The sequence below is a fragment of the Sapajus apella genome, unplaced genomic scaffold (genome assembly GCF_009761245.1).
Source record: "Sapajus apella isolate SASKATOON/1434 unplaced genomic scaffold, GSC_monkey_1.0 scaffold122, whole genome shotgun sequence".
NCBI classification, from domain to species: domain Eukaryota; kingdom Metazoa; phylum Chordata; class Mammalia; order Primates; family Cebidae; genus Sapajus; species Sapajus apella.
In genome coordinates, this window is record NW_022437062.1 from 381,570 (window position 1) to 398,624 (window position 17,055).

General features: G+C 53.5%; 1 protein-coding gene across 3 annotated transcripts; it reads right to left on the reverse strand.

Annotated features, from left to right (window-relative positions):
- Positions 1–3,162: 3,162 nt before the first annotated feature.
- On the reverse strand, positions 3,163–17,055 carry DISP2 (dispatched RND transporter family member 2). 3 transcript variants are annotated; one of them, XM_032261151.1, is made up of 8 exons: positions 16,842–17,055; positions 11,701–12,030; positions 11,401–11,430; positions 11,115–11,238; positions 10,713–10,828; positions 10,396–10,487; positions 9,955–10,052; positions 3,163–8,621 (listed from the first exon to the last, which is right to left on the reverse strand). In XM_032261151.1, the coding sequence occupies exons 1-8, from the start codon at positions 16,967–16,969 to the stop codon at positions 5,361–5,363; spliced, it is 4,179 nt and encodes a 1,392-aa protein (XP_032117042.1). In that variant the 5' UTR covers positions 16,970–17,055; the 3' UTR covers positions 3,163–5,360. The 3 variants fall into 3 exon arrangements, with proteins under 3 accessions (XP_032117042.1, XP_032117041.1, XP_032117040.1); XM_032261150.1 differs by having other exon boundaries at positions 10,396–10,523; XM_032261149.1 differs by having other exon boundaries at positions 10,396–10,541.

Here is a 17,055-nt window from a genome sequence, read left to right on the forward strand (position 1 = left end):
TTTTCTTTTTTTTTTTTTTTTTTTTTTTTTTTTTTTTTTTTTTTAGCGTTAAGGCTCTGTTGCCCAGGCTGGAGTGCCATAATGTGGTTATGGCTCACTGTAACCTCAAACTCGAGCTCGGGTGATCCTCTTGCCTCGACCTCTGGAGTAGCGGGATCTACAGGCGTATATTACCATGCCCAGCTAATTATTAAAATTATTTTTTGTAGATATGGGGTTGTAGATACGTTGCCCAGGCTGTTCCCAAACTCTTGGCCTCAAGCTAGCCTCCCACTTAAGCCTTTCAAAACACTGGTATTACAGGCATGACCCACTGTGTCTCGCCTGAATTTGAATTCTTTAAAAATTTTTTTCTTTTTTCTTTTTTTTTTTTTGCAATATAACATGTTCAATGAATTTGAATTCTTAAATGAAGAAGGCACAGAACTGACACACAAGGCTGCCCCTGTGAACTTTCTCAAAGAACTTCTCCAGGCTTTGCTCTTTTGAGGACTTCCTCAAGCAGAGCATTCGCAAGTAGCCTTTTCATATGTTTTTTACAGCGAAGAGCAAGGTGCCAAAGTAGGATTCAGAATGAGGTAGGGGAGGCAACTGGGAAAGTGCAAGTTGGGAAGGAGAGCTGCCAGACCTTGGGCTTCTTCTTAGACCCACCAATATGAGGAGGGGGAACATATGGAGAAGGCAGCTCTGGAAATGGATTACTTTAAAACTATCTGTGTCCACCTACCTTCTAGAAAGTCTTCATGACCCTGTAGGACAGTGCAAACCCTCGTGCGAAGGCCTCTGACACAAAGTGTGAGAAGCCATTGATGGAGCCATCACTTTGTTGTAATAGAAGGGATGGGGAGAGGAGCAGGCAAGAGCAGGGGTAGGTAAGTTGGGGCTTTGGTGCCTTGAAGGTGAAGAAATTCCTATTTGAAAGTTTCAGTTTTCACGAAGAATGCATTTTTTTGGTCCCTGAGGGATGGGGTAAGGTGACGGCATCAGATATTTGAGGAAGGTGGAGAAAATATGAGAGTCAATACAAATAATCAAAACTAGTAGCTAGAATGGATACTAGTTAGGCAGAGCTGAGGGTCCAGTTAAGATAGGTGGTCATGAATTCAAATCTATATCAATCTGCTCAGCTGTGTGATTTTCTTTAGCAATATTAAAGCTCTTGTTTGTTTGATGGTTGTAGATTTGGTAAAATCTGATCTTTCCCCTTTATTGACAGAAATCTGAGTCATCACAAAGAGGCCTGATAATAATTATGAGAACTGTATCAAGGCCCTTCCAGGGTTCCTCTGCATAGTGTGGCTTTGGATGGCCAGGCATTTACATAGCACATAGTGGCTTTGTTCTGTTTCTCATCTTCCCGGTGAATTGAGTAACGATTTCTTCTCCTAAGCATGAATACCTGCAAGACCTTAGTTACAGTCATCCCTGTGAACAAGGGTGAGGTTAGAAATGGTAAGGAATGTCTGTGTTTCCTATCACCAGGTAAAGGGGATCTTGATGCTTGGCATGGAGTCCCAAGAGCTTGTCATTACCCATGTGTATTATCAGAAAATGAGGTCATGCCACCGTCAAAGAAAAGATCTGAAACTAAACTCTCTGGACAATAGGCAAAGATTGTAAACCAATATATCCTCTTTCTTAAAATCTGATTTAAAGACTTCTTCCCTTTCTTGTCATGCATTGGGAGAAGGACAGAATGAGGTGGAGGGGGTTAGGGAAGCTTTGGCTTATAAATTTCTTGAGAAATGTCTCTTTCAAAATTGTCTCAAGCTGTAATATTGCCTGAATATCATGGTATAGTATATGCCATATATCAGTAAAATCTAAGATTCAGTCGGTAAAATCAATCTGTCTAACATTGTCACTCTAAAAGTCCCCAAATCACCACAACCATGGAAGGATAGGTTTTCCCATGGTAACAGACTGTACCAAGTTTATATATATATATATATATATTTCATATTTTTTATTTTTTTGAGACAGAGTCTCCCTCTGTCATCCTGGCTGGAGTGCATTGGCGCGATCTCGGCTCACTTCAACCTCTGCCTCCCAGGTTCAAACAATTCTCCTGCCTCAGCCTCCTGAGTAGCTTGGACTACAGGCACTCCCCCAACCACGCCCAGCTAATTTTTGTATTTTTAGTAGATATGGGTTTTCACCATATTGGCCAGGCTGGTCTCAAACTCCTAACCTCTAGTGATCTGCCTGCCTCAGCCTCCCAAGTGCTGGGATTACAGGCATGTCACCACGCCCAGCCTCAGTTATATTCTTAAAACATACAGCATACATACTCATACTCTGAATGTGAGTTCACGGATCACTGGCACAAATAGGGGAAATGACCTCAAGTCCCAAATGAGTGTTAATGTAGTTCTACTAAAGCGTCTCAGTGGAGAGAAATCATTTCTTGAATTTTGCAGGGCAAACATGAGTGCTTTGACTCATTTTTGCATGCCTCACAGTGTGCTCTTGAGCCATGTCTCCAGGGCCATACACTCATTGTAAGGGCCCCTAATGATAATAAAGTGAAAGATCTGCTGCAACTCAAAGGAAATTGAAAGTGCTTTAAGTTCCACATTCCCGAGTCAGAGCTAGAGAGGCAGGCTAGATTTCCCACTGATGTGGATTGCCTGCTGTTGGTTTGGGCCATTCTAGGTATGATGTAATGTTTTAGATTACTGCTGTGTTCTTCTGGGCCTGGCAACATAAAGAACAAATCTAATCAATGCATCAGCTTCTATGGCTCATTCGCTATCCTGCAGTGTTGTGTGGTCACAAGCCTGCAAGCATGTGATCCAGAAATCCCCAAGTAGGGCCCTCAGTTGTGCCCAAATCCCTCATGCCCACCCATCCACCCCTCTGCATTCTAACATTTCAGTGGTTGTGTTCTGGCAAAGTGTCTTCTGCTCATGCTCGGGAGGAAGAGTTCCCTTGATCTCCCTGTGGCTCATTGTCCCGAAGGATACCAGGGCTCTCAGCCTAGCTGTGTGATAAGAGGGACACTATTATCAGAGAATCCAGGGCTGATGAACAGCTCTAGGCCAGAGAGGCCGAATGCTACCTGCACATGAAGAGAGAGGTCCCAGCAGACCCCCAGGGGACAGGTTCAAATTAGGTTCCAGCCTCCCCTTTCTGGTGTCAGGAGTTAATCATCTTGATTTACTTATCCTGCAAAGGAGCCAAGGTATCCTGCCATACCTGCCTGCTGTCTTCTGTCTCTTCCGCAACTCCCATGTCTTGTTTAGGTTTCTGCTCCACTTCTAGTGGGCTACTTGGAGTAGGAAGTAGGTTTCAATAATAATAGAATTAAATAAAACAAAAATATCTCATTTGCCTCCAGCTCTGCCACAGACTATTTGGCCCTGGAAAAATCCCTTCCCTTTTCTGATACTCCTCTGTAAAATAGCCTGGATCAGTAGTTTCCATATCACATTCTGTGAAGCTGCCAGGAGCCTGAGGGGTTCCCCAGGTCCCCGGAGAGGCTGCAGTGGAAAGACAGGCTGAGCTGACTCCACCCCCAACACCCAGCGCCCACCAAAGTAATTGCTTTTTACCTGTTTTATATACTGTTTTTCCACACAGAGGTTCTTTGAAGAAAGAGTCCTGAGGCCACAAAGTTTGAAAACTGCTGCAATAAATGATCGCCAAGGCCCCTTCCAGTCTGAGATGCTTGGTCTTCTGAAGCCCAGCTCAAGTTTTTCTTCCTCCAGAAAGCCTTTCTTGTTACCCAGTCCTGGGTACTTGAGCTTCAACAATGATGATGCCAGGCATATGGCGCTGTCGGTGAACCATCTGATTCCTGCGTGTGTATGTAAGCTGTCTCCCCAGCTAGAAGGTGAGCTCTTTGAGGGTGGTGTTCAGTTTTTCTTCCACACCTCTGTCTCCGGTAATACCACATGGAAAGTAGGTGTTCAATAAACGTGTTGATGCCACCTGGTGTCATGAGCTCTCACATGGGATAAAACTTCCCCACCAGACTCTGCTTTGGGGAGGAGGAGTTAGCTTTTGGTCTGCTTACCACTCCACAGACTTGTCCTTAAAAAGCTGGGGATCCTGACCTGGGAAGCAGCTTCAGACTCCTCAAAGGGAAGGTATGAGTTCTTGCCTTGATTGGATTCGGCCTCGCCTCTTCTGTCCTCAGTACCACTTCTGGTGGGGCCTCTCCATACACTGTGGCCGTAGAAGAGGCATGCCCCTGATCAGGTCAGCCAGGATGCCCCAGGGGCAGCAGGCATCTCAGCCAGATTCCAGAGGGAAGCACAGGTGAGATGGAGAGGAACTCCTGGGTTTGTTTGGAATACAGCTCTCAGGAAGTGGAGGCCCAAAGAGGGTGGCTGGGTTCACTTGGAGACACCAGAGAAAGCAGGTTGGAGGAGGGTGCTAGAGGTAAAAGATCAAGACAGCCATATGCCAATGTCCCCAAAGCAGGTAGCCAAGGGGAGACTGGAGGCTGTAGTGGTGGAATGAAACCTCTCTGCCATTTAGTGGCTAAGTGACTCTGGGGTCAGTTCATCTTGCTTAGTCTCAGTGTCTTTACCTATCAATTGGGGGCAAAAGAACCTAACCAACCTCAGGATGCCCTGTAAAGAAGTAGTGAGATAGATTCCAACGAGACTAAAATGTACAGGGATGTAGAGGATTCTTACTGTTTATTAACACAGAAGAGCACAGGAGCCTGCTTCCAAAGAGGGACTGTCCTGTAATTTAGAGATGCTCCGAGGCTGACCATCCTCCTTCTCCTGCTGCACTCCCAGCAGCCACCTATGGCTGGATTTGGAGAATTTCTGGTCAAACCAGTGAGTGTGAGGAGAGCAGGGCAGTTTGGGAGAGAGGTCCCAAGCCCAATTCTGCCCAGAGAAGCTCCCCAAAGAGAGGGAAGTGTCCTTATGAAGAGCCCATGAAAGGGGTGAGACCCAGGAGGCTGCAGAGATTCCTGCAGGCTCTTCTGGTCAGTGAGGAGGAACCTGACAAGATCCCGAGGATAGGGTCCCTTAGTCTCACTGAAGTTCTTGGAAGTTGGGATGGGGGCCAGGTCACCCTCCTCTGATACCAGAAGCTAGACATCTGGCCTTCCTCACTTCTAGAGGAGGGGTCTTAGATGGTGCTATGGGAACAGACAAGCCCTCACCAGGTCACAAGCAGGTCCCCTCCAAAACCCCTCTCACTGGAATCCTCCAGATGTGGAGTAGGAGCAGACAGATGAAGGCTGGGACATCTGGCAGGGTTTAACATCCACAGTTGGAGGGTGAGACCTCTCCCTGTGGATCTGGAGAAATACCTTTTGGCTTCAGCCAGGTGCTGCCCCTGCCGTGTCATCCCTGACAGGGTTCTATGCCCTGTCCGGCCTCCCCAGGTCCCCCTCAGCTGCTGTAGCCTGACGTGTGGGTGCTGGGCCTGCGCAACCAAACATCTGGCAGGTCTGGCTGGCTATTGGGCAGTACCACAGGGCTGCCATCCCCTGGCCCCACTCGGCCCTTCCAGGACAAGCTGCTCTGGTGGGAGGCAGGCAACGATGGGTCATACACTGTCTCCCTCAGTGCCAGCCACAGGGTGTCCCGCTTCCCATTCAGCTGGCCCAGCTCAAGGACTGGCTGCTCAGTGTCATCCAGATCATCTGGGGACACACCCACAGAATCTGGTACACGGGCACTGGGCTCAGAGGTGCTTAGGCAGGTCTCATCAGAGACGCTGAGCCCCTCCAGGGTGCTTGCTGAGGAACAGAAGCCATCAGGAGGTTCTGCAGCCTTGGCCTTGGGGGAATGGGCTGGGGCTTCTGGCGAGGCCGGCAGGGGCTCAGCTTCCTCCTCTTGGGAGTCCTGCCTGGCCCGGGTTTTGGGGCTGGGGCCAGCCTGCTTATAGGGGGAGGAGGTTTGCAGGGCAGGGCACTGGCTGAAGACTGCCTGGTGGTCCAGCAGCAGCTCCCTTGGGGAGGCAGGGGCTGGTGGGGGCCGGGAGCAACAGGGGCCATCATGGAGCTGCAGATCTTCAGAGAGTACTGAGGGCCGGTGGGACAGCTTGCTGGTGGCTGTGCTGGTGTCAAAGCTAGGGCTCCGACGCCGTGCCAAGGGCTGTAGCTCATAATGGTCTGAGCAGGACCCGGGCATCCCTCCCACTGACCCTGGTCGTGGACGACCTGCCTTCTCCCCACCAGGGTCTCCAGTGCCAGCATCCCATGGCAGGTGGGCACAGGGCCAGAGGATCTGCCCACAGTTCTTTTCTGGCCCGAAGAAACAGCAGAGAGATTGGAAGAAGAAGCTGGCAAAGCCACAACTCACGCATTTGACCATCATGAGGATGATGCCCAGCTTGCGATAGACCAGCACCGTGGCGGGCAGCATGAGCACACCTGCCGCAAAAAGGGCTGCAGCCCCCACTGCTGTGGCACAGCTGGTCTGGCGCAGAGAGAAGGCCACGCGGCTCAGGCGGTCAGGGTGTGGGCACAGATGATAGGAGATGCAGTAGTTGACCGTGAAGTCCACCGAGAGACCCACTGAGGCAGAGAGAAAAAGGGCCTCGGCAGTGTTGAGCTGCCACTCGAGTAGAACCAGGAGTCCTACAGTGAGGAGCACGGTGCCTGCCACAGCTGCCACGGAGAATAGGCTGAGTGGAACATTCCAGGTGCCCAGCAGCAGTGTGGCAAAGGCCAGCGCCAAAGCCAGGCCCAGCACCACAGCAGGCTCAGTGCTCAGGCTGTGCTGCAGGCTGTACAGCTCTAGACGGCTGGTGAACCAACCGCGGCGGAGACCTGGAGGTGCCATGCTCAGCTCCGCTGCTAGCCAGTGGCTGACCTCATTGTAGAAGAGTTCGGTCTCGTTGTAGTCCGGGCTATTACGGAAGTTGGTCTGGAATTGCAGGACCAGGGCGGCCAGGCTGCCATGGGCATCAAAGCGAAGTCCCAGGTCGTGGGTGCCATCGGGGCCTTGCTCCAGAGCCATCATCTTCAGGCAGTGCAGGAAAAACTGGGGGGACCAGGGGAAGTCTGAGTGGCCGCAGCAGAGGTCAGGCCCCAAGCGGGCACAGCTGGGGCTCTCCATCCAGCGCTGGAGGGTCTCCACGAAACACAGCGTGGGCCAGCCTTCCTGAAGGGTGTCGAAGAAGCTCTGATTCCTGGCCCGGTGGCAGAGTGCCAGCAACCAGCGCTGGGCCTCGGGGCCGCTGGCCGAGAAGGCAGGGTCCCTCACCAGGCTGCTGTTGCTACGAGGGTCCAGAGGGTCGCCGGTGTCCACGGGCAGGACGCCCCACACCAAAACTACGGGCAAGTGGCCACCCTCGCTCTGCGGCAGCTGCTCGAACAGGAATAGCTGGCGGTACTCCGCGTCGAAGCGCTCGAAGGGGTGGCTGGGCCGGAAGACCTGGCCGCCGGGCGGCGGCAGCGTGGGCAGCCGCAGACGGGGGCTGACGCCTGCGATGTAGGCGCCCCCTGCCGCCAGCGCCGCGAACCAGCAGATCCAGATGTAGCGGAACTTGATGACGCCGCAAGGCAGCAGGCGCTGGAAGAGCAGGCGCGAGGTGCCGGTCGCCGCTCTCCGCACACCGCGGAACCGCCGGTGCAGCGCCAGGAGCATCCGCCGGGGCGCGCTGCCCTCCCACCTGCCCCGCGCCCGGCGCGCACAGCCGCGAGCCAGGTAGCGCTCGTGGAGCACGGCGGAGGCGGGCAGCCAGAGCAGCGTGAGGGCCAGGTGCACCAGCACAGCCGTGCCCATGAAGAGGGCGAGGCAGCGCACGGCCGGCAGGCGGCTCAGGTAGCTGGCGTAGAACGCCGCGCTCGTGGTGAGGCCAGAGACCAGCAGCAGGTAGCCGAAGTGATGCATGGTGCGGGCCACGCGCTGCGCCAGCCCCCCGGACGGCAGCTGGCTTTTGCTGAGGCGCCACAGGTCGAAGAAGATGAGTGTGTGGTTGGCGGAGACGCTGCTGAGCAGGAGGAGGGCTGCCAGATTGACGAAGGGGAAGTAGGCCATGCGGAAGGCCACCTGGTAAAGGAAGAAGGCCACCAGCAGTGAGCCCAGCACCCCCAGCAGCACCATGAGCGTGAGGAAGAGTGAGCGGAGGTACAGGGCGATGCCAAAGAAGATGGCAGCCAGAGCCAGCAAGGGGTACACCGTGTCCTGGACCAGGAAGTGCCTCAGCAGCTCCTGCTTGAGGCCCAGGTCCATGCCGGTTACGGAGGTGTAGTTGTCAGCGAGCCCCCAGGGGGTGGCCAGCCGGTCCAGGTAGATGTCCATCAGGGAAGCACCCTTTGGGGTGGGCAGGAAGAGCAGGCTGTACTTGAGGGAGGGCACCTGGTAGTCAGTGGTCTGGGGACTCAGAAAGTCCCTGTCAAGCAGAAAGTGCAGGAGCTGGTAGATGGCACTACTCTGGGAGCACTTGGTGGGAACCTGGGCACAGCGTGGGGACTTGTTCTGCCCGGGTCCCAAACAAGACGGTACCAGGGCACCACTGTGGTAGTAGAGGGCACAGGTCCGAAGCAGGGCCAGTGTTCGGGCTGCGTCAGCTTGGGTAGTGTCCAGGCAGGAGGAGCGGTTGGAGAGCACAGCCAGATAGTTGCCCAAGGACCAGCTGGGACAGCACTGGTTGGCTGCTGTCCGCTGGCACAGAGCCCCAAAGCTGGTATGTGAGCGGATCTGTAGGGCACACATAGGAGGAGAGAGCTCAGGGGCAGTCCAAGGGCCCAGGTTTTCCCAGTCCCGTATGAGGCTCTCTCACCTCCTTTCACACTGCAGGGCAGGCACAGAGAGGGATCTTGACAGCCTAGTGAAACCGCCTTGTTTCCCAGCTGCCTCTGGCTCCTGGCCCAGGTGCCAGCAGCTACATCTTGACTTTATCAAAGAAGAGCCTCAGGGATGCTGTCAGAGGCTTCAGCCTGCTCTAAGAGCCCCTGTAGGTCACACACCCCAACTCCTCATGGCCTAAGCTAGGAGTAAAAGTGGAGGCAGCAGCCACAGATAGACAGGGCCAAGGGTCCAAGGGGCTGAAGCAAATAATGGGAAAAGTAAAAGTGGAGACTAAAACATTCCAGGTTCAGGGTCACTGGCAAATCCCAGCCTCCTGCTTCTGTCCACTGCACTGCTTAAAGCCTCTCAGGGCCACGCTATTTCTTTTTTAAATCTCATGCCTCCTTTTTTCTCCTTTCCTCCTGTTGACATCACGACAGCTGATGTAGTATAGAGAGCACTGGCGTGGGAGTCAGGGGCCCTTGCTCTGCCACTAACTGGCTGTGTGACCTTAGGCCTGAGATCATGGTGACAACACGGTAACACTTATTGAGAGATGACTATTGCCAGTCATTATGCTGTAATTTTTCAAATTCTATCTCATTATCTGTCCTCACCACATTCCTGTGAGGAAACCTTTATTATCTCCATTTAACGCTTATGAGCCTGAGGCACTGAAAGGTTAAGAAACATGCCTGAAGTCACACAGCAAGACAGCCTTAGAGCTGGCCTTGAATTCAGGCATCTGACTCTAGAACACATGTTCTTAACTAGTCTTTTGGTACTTAGGATATCCTCATGTGAAGTGGGGGGGTTGGGCTACTGTGTGGTTTTCACACCGTTTTTAGCAGCAAACCTTTCTTCAGATGTTATTGTGTATGATTCTCCAGTTAGCATAATTGGATTGGCACTGCTGGGGTTGATGGGGGCAGGGGCCTTGAAGCCCCTGGGCCAGGGCCTCCTCACCAGCTCTGGAGGCCCCTTTCAGGACCTTTTGGAAACCCCCAGGCTCTGCATGGGCTTGCTTCCAGCACTTCTATCTTGGCTCTTCTAAAAACAGCCGATTCTTCTTTTCCCACCCCAACCTGGAGCCTCTCAGCAGGGTTGGAATAATTTTCTAAGTAGGGAATGCTCTTCCCCAGTCTACCCCCTGGCAGTCCTGGCTCAGCTGTATTTCTCTGGGATCAGTTCCCTCGTGTCCTTACTTCCCCCCAAACCCCTGGCAGCTCCCCAGCTGGCTCACCTGGTCCTGTTCCATGCGACACATGGAATGGATGGCATGCAGGTTCCATAGGCTGCCCGAGGAGGTGGACATGAACACCAGCTTTGCGTAGCTCTTCTCTGCAACATACCCCCATCACCCAGAGCTCAGTACTTGGATCTTCCAAAGGGAAGATGCTTATCCACGCCATATAAGGTTCAGATTCTCAGGCATCTCAAGCCTGTACATGGGCTGCCTGATCCTGTCCCTGTGCCTCACCCCAACCCAACTTAACCCTGCCTGGTTGGAGCATCTGAGAACTCTCCCTCATCCTCCTAGCTGTAACCCGGATTCCTTGGCTTGACTATGGCCAGCTGGCCACCTTCCCTTTGTTTCTGCCTAGATTTGTTCTGGGCCTGCCCATCCTACTAGGTGGGGTGGGGACCACTATTAAAACCAGGAACTGGCCAGGGTGCCACTTACCAGGGGGGCCACAGAAGAAGTTCTCTTGCCTTCTGTCCTCCAGGGGCTCCACCATCCTCCGAGGCCGGACAATGCTCTCCTGGGCACTGCCCCTGGGTGCAGATCTCAGAGTGTTGTGGGAGCTTGAGCTGAAGTGGAGAGAATATCTATGCCAGGCACCATTAGGGTTGGAAGACTCAGAGGAGGCCAGAGACCATTCCCCAGGGAGCCCTGGCAAGCCCCTCTGACCTGCCTTGGAGTGGGTCACCCAATGTCTCCTTTCTGGTGGTCTCATTCTTTCCTTTCCCACCCACAGTGGAAGAATGAGAGCCTGTTACCTGTTCAGCTCAAGGTCTGGGGAAAGGAAAAGCAGTTTTCTGGGGCCTGTGAGGGCTTGCAGTGCTCTCCAGACCACCAACTTGTTCCCAATGTCCGTGTCCCGTGGCTCAAAGCCCTGTAGGGAGGAGGGTGGAGAAGAGCAGGTGGGCAAGGGAGGAGTTCTCTGGGTGCTTCTCAGCTCTGCCCCTTTGACTCCTCAGAGCAGTGAGGGCAGCCCACCTGCCTGAATTGTGGATGTGAGTCTGAACTTTATACCATCTCCCCAACTCTCTGGAGGTCAAGAGCCTACCATGGCTATCCTATCCCCAGTCCAACATGGCTACCCTACCTCCAACTTTCTGCCCCAGGCTGGGCTGAGGTGGCCAGGCCTGGGGACCCTGTCCCACCCCTTGGCTCCTCACCAGTAAAGGCTTGGAGAAGTCAGGCAGCCGCGCCCCCAACAGTCCAGCCAGGGTGCAGAGGAAGATGACAGCCAGACATAGCAGCAGCACAGCCACTGGCCACTCAGCAATCAGCTGGGAATAGCTGGGAAAGAGGGAGGAGCCCACGTGAGTTGGATGTGGTGGCAGTGAGTGCTGAGCTCAGGCTCCACCAAGAAGGGGTGGTAGAGCAGAGAGCACGTGGAACAGGGTTACACTGGGCACCAGCTTGGTCACCCCTAGAGGTCCAGGGAAGGCCCAGGCCTACCTCTTTGGCATCTGGAAGGCTCGTTCCTGCCTGTGGAAGAGAAGAGAAGCTGCTTGCTTGCCAGAGTCCTCTTGCAGGGTGTGTGTTGGGGGTGGAGGTGGGGTGGGAGTGGGCGGGTGAGGGATAAACGATGATATTAACCCTTTTAGGACTTTGACACTCCCAAGTTCCAACCCTTACTTCCTATTGCATCCGGGTTGCCTCCTAACAAAGGAGTCCAAAGCCCTGGGGGTCTGCCCCACTCTTAAGTCCTGTCCCATTTTCCAGTGGCAGCTGGCAGGCTGCTGGGCCCCTCCTTACCTGACGCTGACCACGTGGTGCTGCACAGCGGGTGGCTTCCAGACCCCATCACGCTGTGAGGGGGCTGGGGAAGGGCTGAGGCTGGAGCCATGGGAGCAGAGAGCTGCCCGATCCCCAAGTCCTGGCAGGGAACTGCCCCCCGGATATTCCTGCAGTGCCTGGGGATAGGGGAAGTGGGCAGGGGCCGAGGGGCTGGATGGACGCACAGGCTGGAGGGTGGAAGTTGTTGGTGGGGGTCCCGAAGAGCTGGAAGGGTCCTCCTGGGGGCAGCTGTGGAGGGAGCAGCTTCTCTCTGGACTTGCCTCAGGGGCCACAGCCTTGGTCTGGGTGCTAGGAAGAGAGGAGGCAGGGAAGATTGGGTTGGGGGAAGGTAGTGAACTACCCCATGCCCCAGCATTATTCAGTAAGACAAGACAAGGGGACAGGGACTCGGTTGATGTATCAGTAGTCCTGGGGGAGAAGAGGTAGGGAGGCCAGGGGCTTGAATCTGTGCCCTCAGCCTACCTCTTGGAGACCATTCTCTTTTTCACTCATTTTCCACACCCTCAGAAAGCAGTTGGCAGCCTGCTACATGCCGGGCCCTGTGCTAGACACTGAATGTGCTTTCACGTATATGATCTTACTCACTCCTTACAGAAACCTCACAAAGGAGGTATTTTCTTCGACTGATAGACTTGAAAACAGGTTCACTGACAGATGAAGAGCTGGTGCTTGAACCCAGTTCCTCCGACTTGCAGTCCTGTGCTCTTCCTGCTGCAGTTGTTTGCTCTTTCTCTTGCCAGACAGATTACTGAGCACCTGCTGCACTCCTATTCCCATCTTAGAGCCTTGTTTCAACTAGTACTTCCTCAGAGACACCTTCCCTGACTACTCCTTCTAACATAGTCGCCCACCAGCTCTCAATCCCCCACCTTGCTTTATATTTTTTTCATAGCATTTATTGCAATTTAATATTCTATTATAGAGTTGTCATGTTTATTGCCTGTCTTTCATGTGGAATGTGAATGCTGGGAGAACAGGGACCTGTTGCATTTGTTCATCTCCATATAGCCACGGCCTTGAATAGTGCCTTGCACACAGAAAGCATCCTGGAAATGTTTGTTGAATGAGTGTTAGGCTGGCTGCTAATAGTGCTGCTAGGATGAATAAGACCTGGTCCTTGCCCTTTAGGCACTCACAGTAGTTGGGAAATAGGAATAGTCCAACATGTTGAATGCTGCAAGTGGGGAAGTCACAGAGGGCTGAGGGAGCCCAGAGAGGGTCCCACTTTGACAGGGGTTAGGGTAGTCAGGGAAAGTTTGTGGAAGCAACTGCTACCCTTCCACCTACCCTGTCACGGGCCATGCAAAGAGCAGTTTTACTTTGTAAGGATGTGCACAGTTGGGAGAGGGAAGTGGGACACCCTCCTTACCCCAAGGAACTTGCCAGAAAAGAGTCAGCAATAGATTCTTCTCCCAAAATTACTCCTCAGGGCAATGCTGTATGCCTGCACCCAGCTCCACTCCTTGGGTATGGGGGAGGTGGAATATCAACCCCAGCGGCAGGATTGCAGACCCAGATTAGGAAAAGATGGCCACAGAACAGAGTGCCCAGGGCCATGAGGGTTCCCAGAGGGGTTCTGGGCTGGTCAGCCTCACAGAGCTCTGTCTCTTTCTCCCCTGCCTCCACCTGGCTCACCCAGCCCACTCGCGAGTTTGCATAGCTTCCAAGGAGAGCCAGATCTATGCGGAGCCAACCCTGGCTTCCAGTCTTGGTTGCTGCACTGCTGAAGGGGCTGTGAGCTGCAGTCCCGGCCTCAGTGGCAGATAGGCATTGCCCACAGAGGCTGAGTTCTGCCCAGAGACCGAGGAGAGGAACTGGGAAGGATAAACATGCTCTTTCTCTTTTTCTCAGAAGGATGGCAGGCTGGCCTGGCAGTCCAGGAGAGAATGACCCTTATGCTGAGGGTGAAATGGGGGAGCAGTGGAGGTGGGTTCCTGACTTCATCACCCTTTGACTCTGGGGCCTTGGGAAAGACACACACTTCTTGGAGCATTGGCATCCTTGTCTGTTAAAGATATTAGATAATGACCACCTCTTGGGTTTGGTGTGGGGATTAGCTGATATAACATATGTGAGGTGACTGGCACAGAATATGGTGTCTGTCATATGGAAGACACATTTACTTTCCTGCCTCTTCCCATGGTCAGTGCGGCAGGGAGCATATACTTTTAGAAGTGTGTTTGTATTTACAATTTGTCCTCTTTTGGCACCTCAGATAATATATCTCCGTTTTAGAACTTCTCACACCTTGAGAACCTCACTACATGTACAAATACTTTCCTTTTGGTTATCAAAAAGCTGCATCAAAAGTTGATCTCATGATTTTAATCACTTATTTTTTACAAACTCAACATTTAGGAAAATAGGAATTTGACCAAAGTTGTTCTAAAGCAAGACCTCAAATGACTCTATAAAGTTAATGACATAAGCAACCAGTGTCCTGGCAGATAAAAGACCCTGTAGGCCAATCCCTGTGGGCCAGAGAGAAGCTGGATAAATGGTCTAGGCTGTGTGTGTAAGTGTGGACACTGACTTTTTAAAGATGTTTAATTCTGTAGGTTTTTCTTGCACACCCATCCTGTGCTTAGCATTGTGCTTGCTCTGAGTTGGGTCCTGGAGGCATGAAGATGATCCATTAGCCTTGGTCTCCCTCTTCAGAGCGGGGCTTGCCTTCTAGGGGTCAGGAAAGTGGGGCAGCCCAGGTGGAGGTGGGGGGCCTATTCCAGCTGCCCATGGCCTTAGATAACTAAGCACTGGGCTTGTTTTAGGAGCCAGGGCACCACTTGGAGTGTCAGTTTCTTTTGCACTAGGGGAAACCAGCATTCCAGAGGATACTGGAGAAGAATGGGTGCACTCCTGCTTACCCAGTTTGCCAAACCTCTGAAGATAACCTCTCTTGTCCTTAGCTGGCTTTTCTTCAAGGGGGATCTTAACCTCCACCACTGGTTTGCTTCTGCTGGAGTCTCCCTGGCCCTAGCTCCTTCCCTTTAACCCCTGCTATTCCTTTTCAGCGACCTAGGATCAGCTGCCCCCAGTCCCACCCTACCTGACTGTGCCAATGATTATCAATGTGGCAGAAATTGAAACCTTCCATATTCTGACTGCTGTAGAGCCAGGCCTTTTCCTCAAATCTCCCAATGAGAAAAGCCAACCTCCACTCTTCTCAGAATAAAAGCTTTCTCCTGTCAGCTCCTGCTGCCCTCTGCTCTCAGGAGGCTCAGTAGTAATAGGAATTAAACATCCCAGGCCTACACAGGAGTTTTTTATTCTCACTCCCTCAGTTCCATGGCCCTCACTCGTATGACTAGCTTCCTGGGCTGTCTGCCTGGGCCTGCAGGCCCATAAGCCAAGTGAGTAGGGCAGGCAGTGGGATGGAAAGTGGGGATGCAGGCCTCACTCAAGAGGCCAACATCCCTGCAATCAGAGCCTGGCTGACAAGATCCCAGACACAGAGGCCTAACCTGGAAGCCCCATAAGGGGCAAATTTATATTGTACTAACCATGCCCTCAAGCCCACAGACACACAGCCATATGAACATCAATGTGATCCCACAGAGTGGCCAAGACAGATGGGGGAGCAGCTCATACCACTAGGAAAATAAAAAGGTAATTTTAAAAACACAAAGTGTGGCCTCTTTCAAATTCCTCTCTAGCCAGTGTGTTGGTAAGGGTGTGCACACACCTGCATGTGTGTGTGAGTTATTCACTGTGTATCTATCCCTAGAGTGCTACTCAGCTCAGCAGGAGCATTTTTGTGTTTCTTGAATCACATAAGCAAGTCCCTATGCCTAGTTAGGGTCCATGGTCTCTGGAGAAGCGCAGCGAGGGGCCAGAGTTCCCAGGGCATTTCTGGAAGACAGCAAGTGGATCCTATGCCCAGGGGAGATGAAACTGGACACGGCTGATCCTTGGCAAGATATCTGAGAGAGCAAATAACTCTCCTGCCCCTTCTAGGGATGCTTCTGGTCCCAGGCTCCCACTCTGCCCTGTCACTGCTCCATCCTTGGTCTCTGATCAGGCCATAGTCCCAGGCAGGTCCCTGGTCTGGTGAATACACTCATCCTGTGTCTCACCCTGTTGAAGGCTTTGTGACTTTCAGACTGAAGCATGGCTAAATCTATCCAGGCTAATGTGTTCACAATAAAGGGAAGAAAACATTTCTCTCTATTTGTGGGGCTTTCTCTCCCTCTGGGGTACAGAATGTACATTTTAACTGGGGTAGCCTGGAGACGATGTGTCCACCTCTGCTATTGCTACCAAAGAATGCCTTTTATTTCAGTCCAGGCAGGAAAGAGGCAGTGTCATGTCAGAGGAGGGATTCTGGGGGCGGCAGAGTCAGGCAGGGCACAGAAATTGCGCCATATTGCTACCTAGCTGGGCTCTTCCCTCACACATATGGTGGAGGAAGGGAGAGGAGAGGTACTGAGATCTGGGCCCTCAGCAGGAAGGTGTCCCTCCTGTCCCACCAGCCCGGGGCTCTTCCGGGGTGGTACAGGCCAGCGGCCTGAGCACCAGAGCCTTCCCATCTTAGCGGCTCCAGCGAGTGTGGCTGCCACATGCAGGGACTGGAACCCACACGTGCACAGCTGGGGGCCATGCAGGGCAGGCAAGAGACTGACGGTGACAAAGACAGTCCCTGACGTGCCTGCCGAATGTCTGCCTTCCCCAGGACACCCGCCTCGGCGATTCTCCTGTCCATGATTCACAAACACCCTCATGCACACTGACACGCTGAAACCCTGACTGAGGTTACTGCGGACTTAAGGCTTCCGGAGAAGACGCAGGGGCAGGGCCTAGAAGGAGGGGCCGGAGGAGCCAGGGAGTCCTAGCCTTAGAGGAGGGGTAGGAGCCGTGGGTGGGGCAGGTTCCCTAAGCAGGGAGGGCGATGGGGGCTGACACTAGGGGGTGTCAGGGAGCGAGGAAACTGACCCGGCAGGATGAGGGCGTGGCGAGGGGGGCCTGGAGCTTGGCGACCCCGGGAAGGGGCTCCCGGAGGGTCTGGGGAATGAATGAGGCAACATATGGCGGCTACTGGGGATACCTGGGGCGGGGGTGCTGGGAGGGTCTGTGATCTGGGTCTGCGGAGCGGTCCGCCCTACCTGTCCGGGGAGCCGCCGTCTGGGGCCAAGGCCTCCCCCTTGGGCCGTTGCTCCCCTTCCGGACACGGGCCGGGAGCGGGGCCGCTGCCGCCGCCGCTGCTGCTGCTGCTGCTGCTGTCACCGTCCATGCCCGTAGGCGGCACCGCTGTCCCGGCGCTGGTGCTGAAGCCACGGCGGCGGCTGCGGCGGCGGCTTCGGCGGCGGCTTCGGCGGC

Excerpts from the sequence above, each read along its gene's own strand:
- DISP2 (XM_032261149.1), bottom strand. The coding sequence starts at position 16,969 with ATGGACGGTGACAGCAGCAGCAGCAGCAGCAGCGGCGGCGGCAGCGGC. Across the intron at positions 12,031-16,841 it reads GACGGCGGCTCCCCGGACAG|CACCCAGACCAAGGCTGTGG; the intron begins GTAGGGCGGACC and ends CTCTCTTCCTAG. Across the intron at positions 11,239-11,400 it reads GCCTTCCAGATGCCAAAGAG|CTATTCCCAGCTGATTGCTG; the intron begins GTAGGCCTGGGC and ends CCTCTTTCCCAG.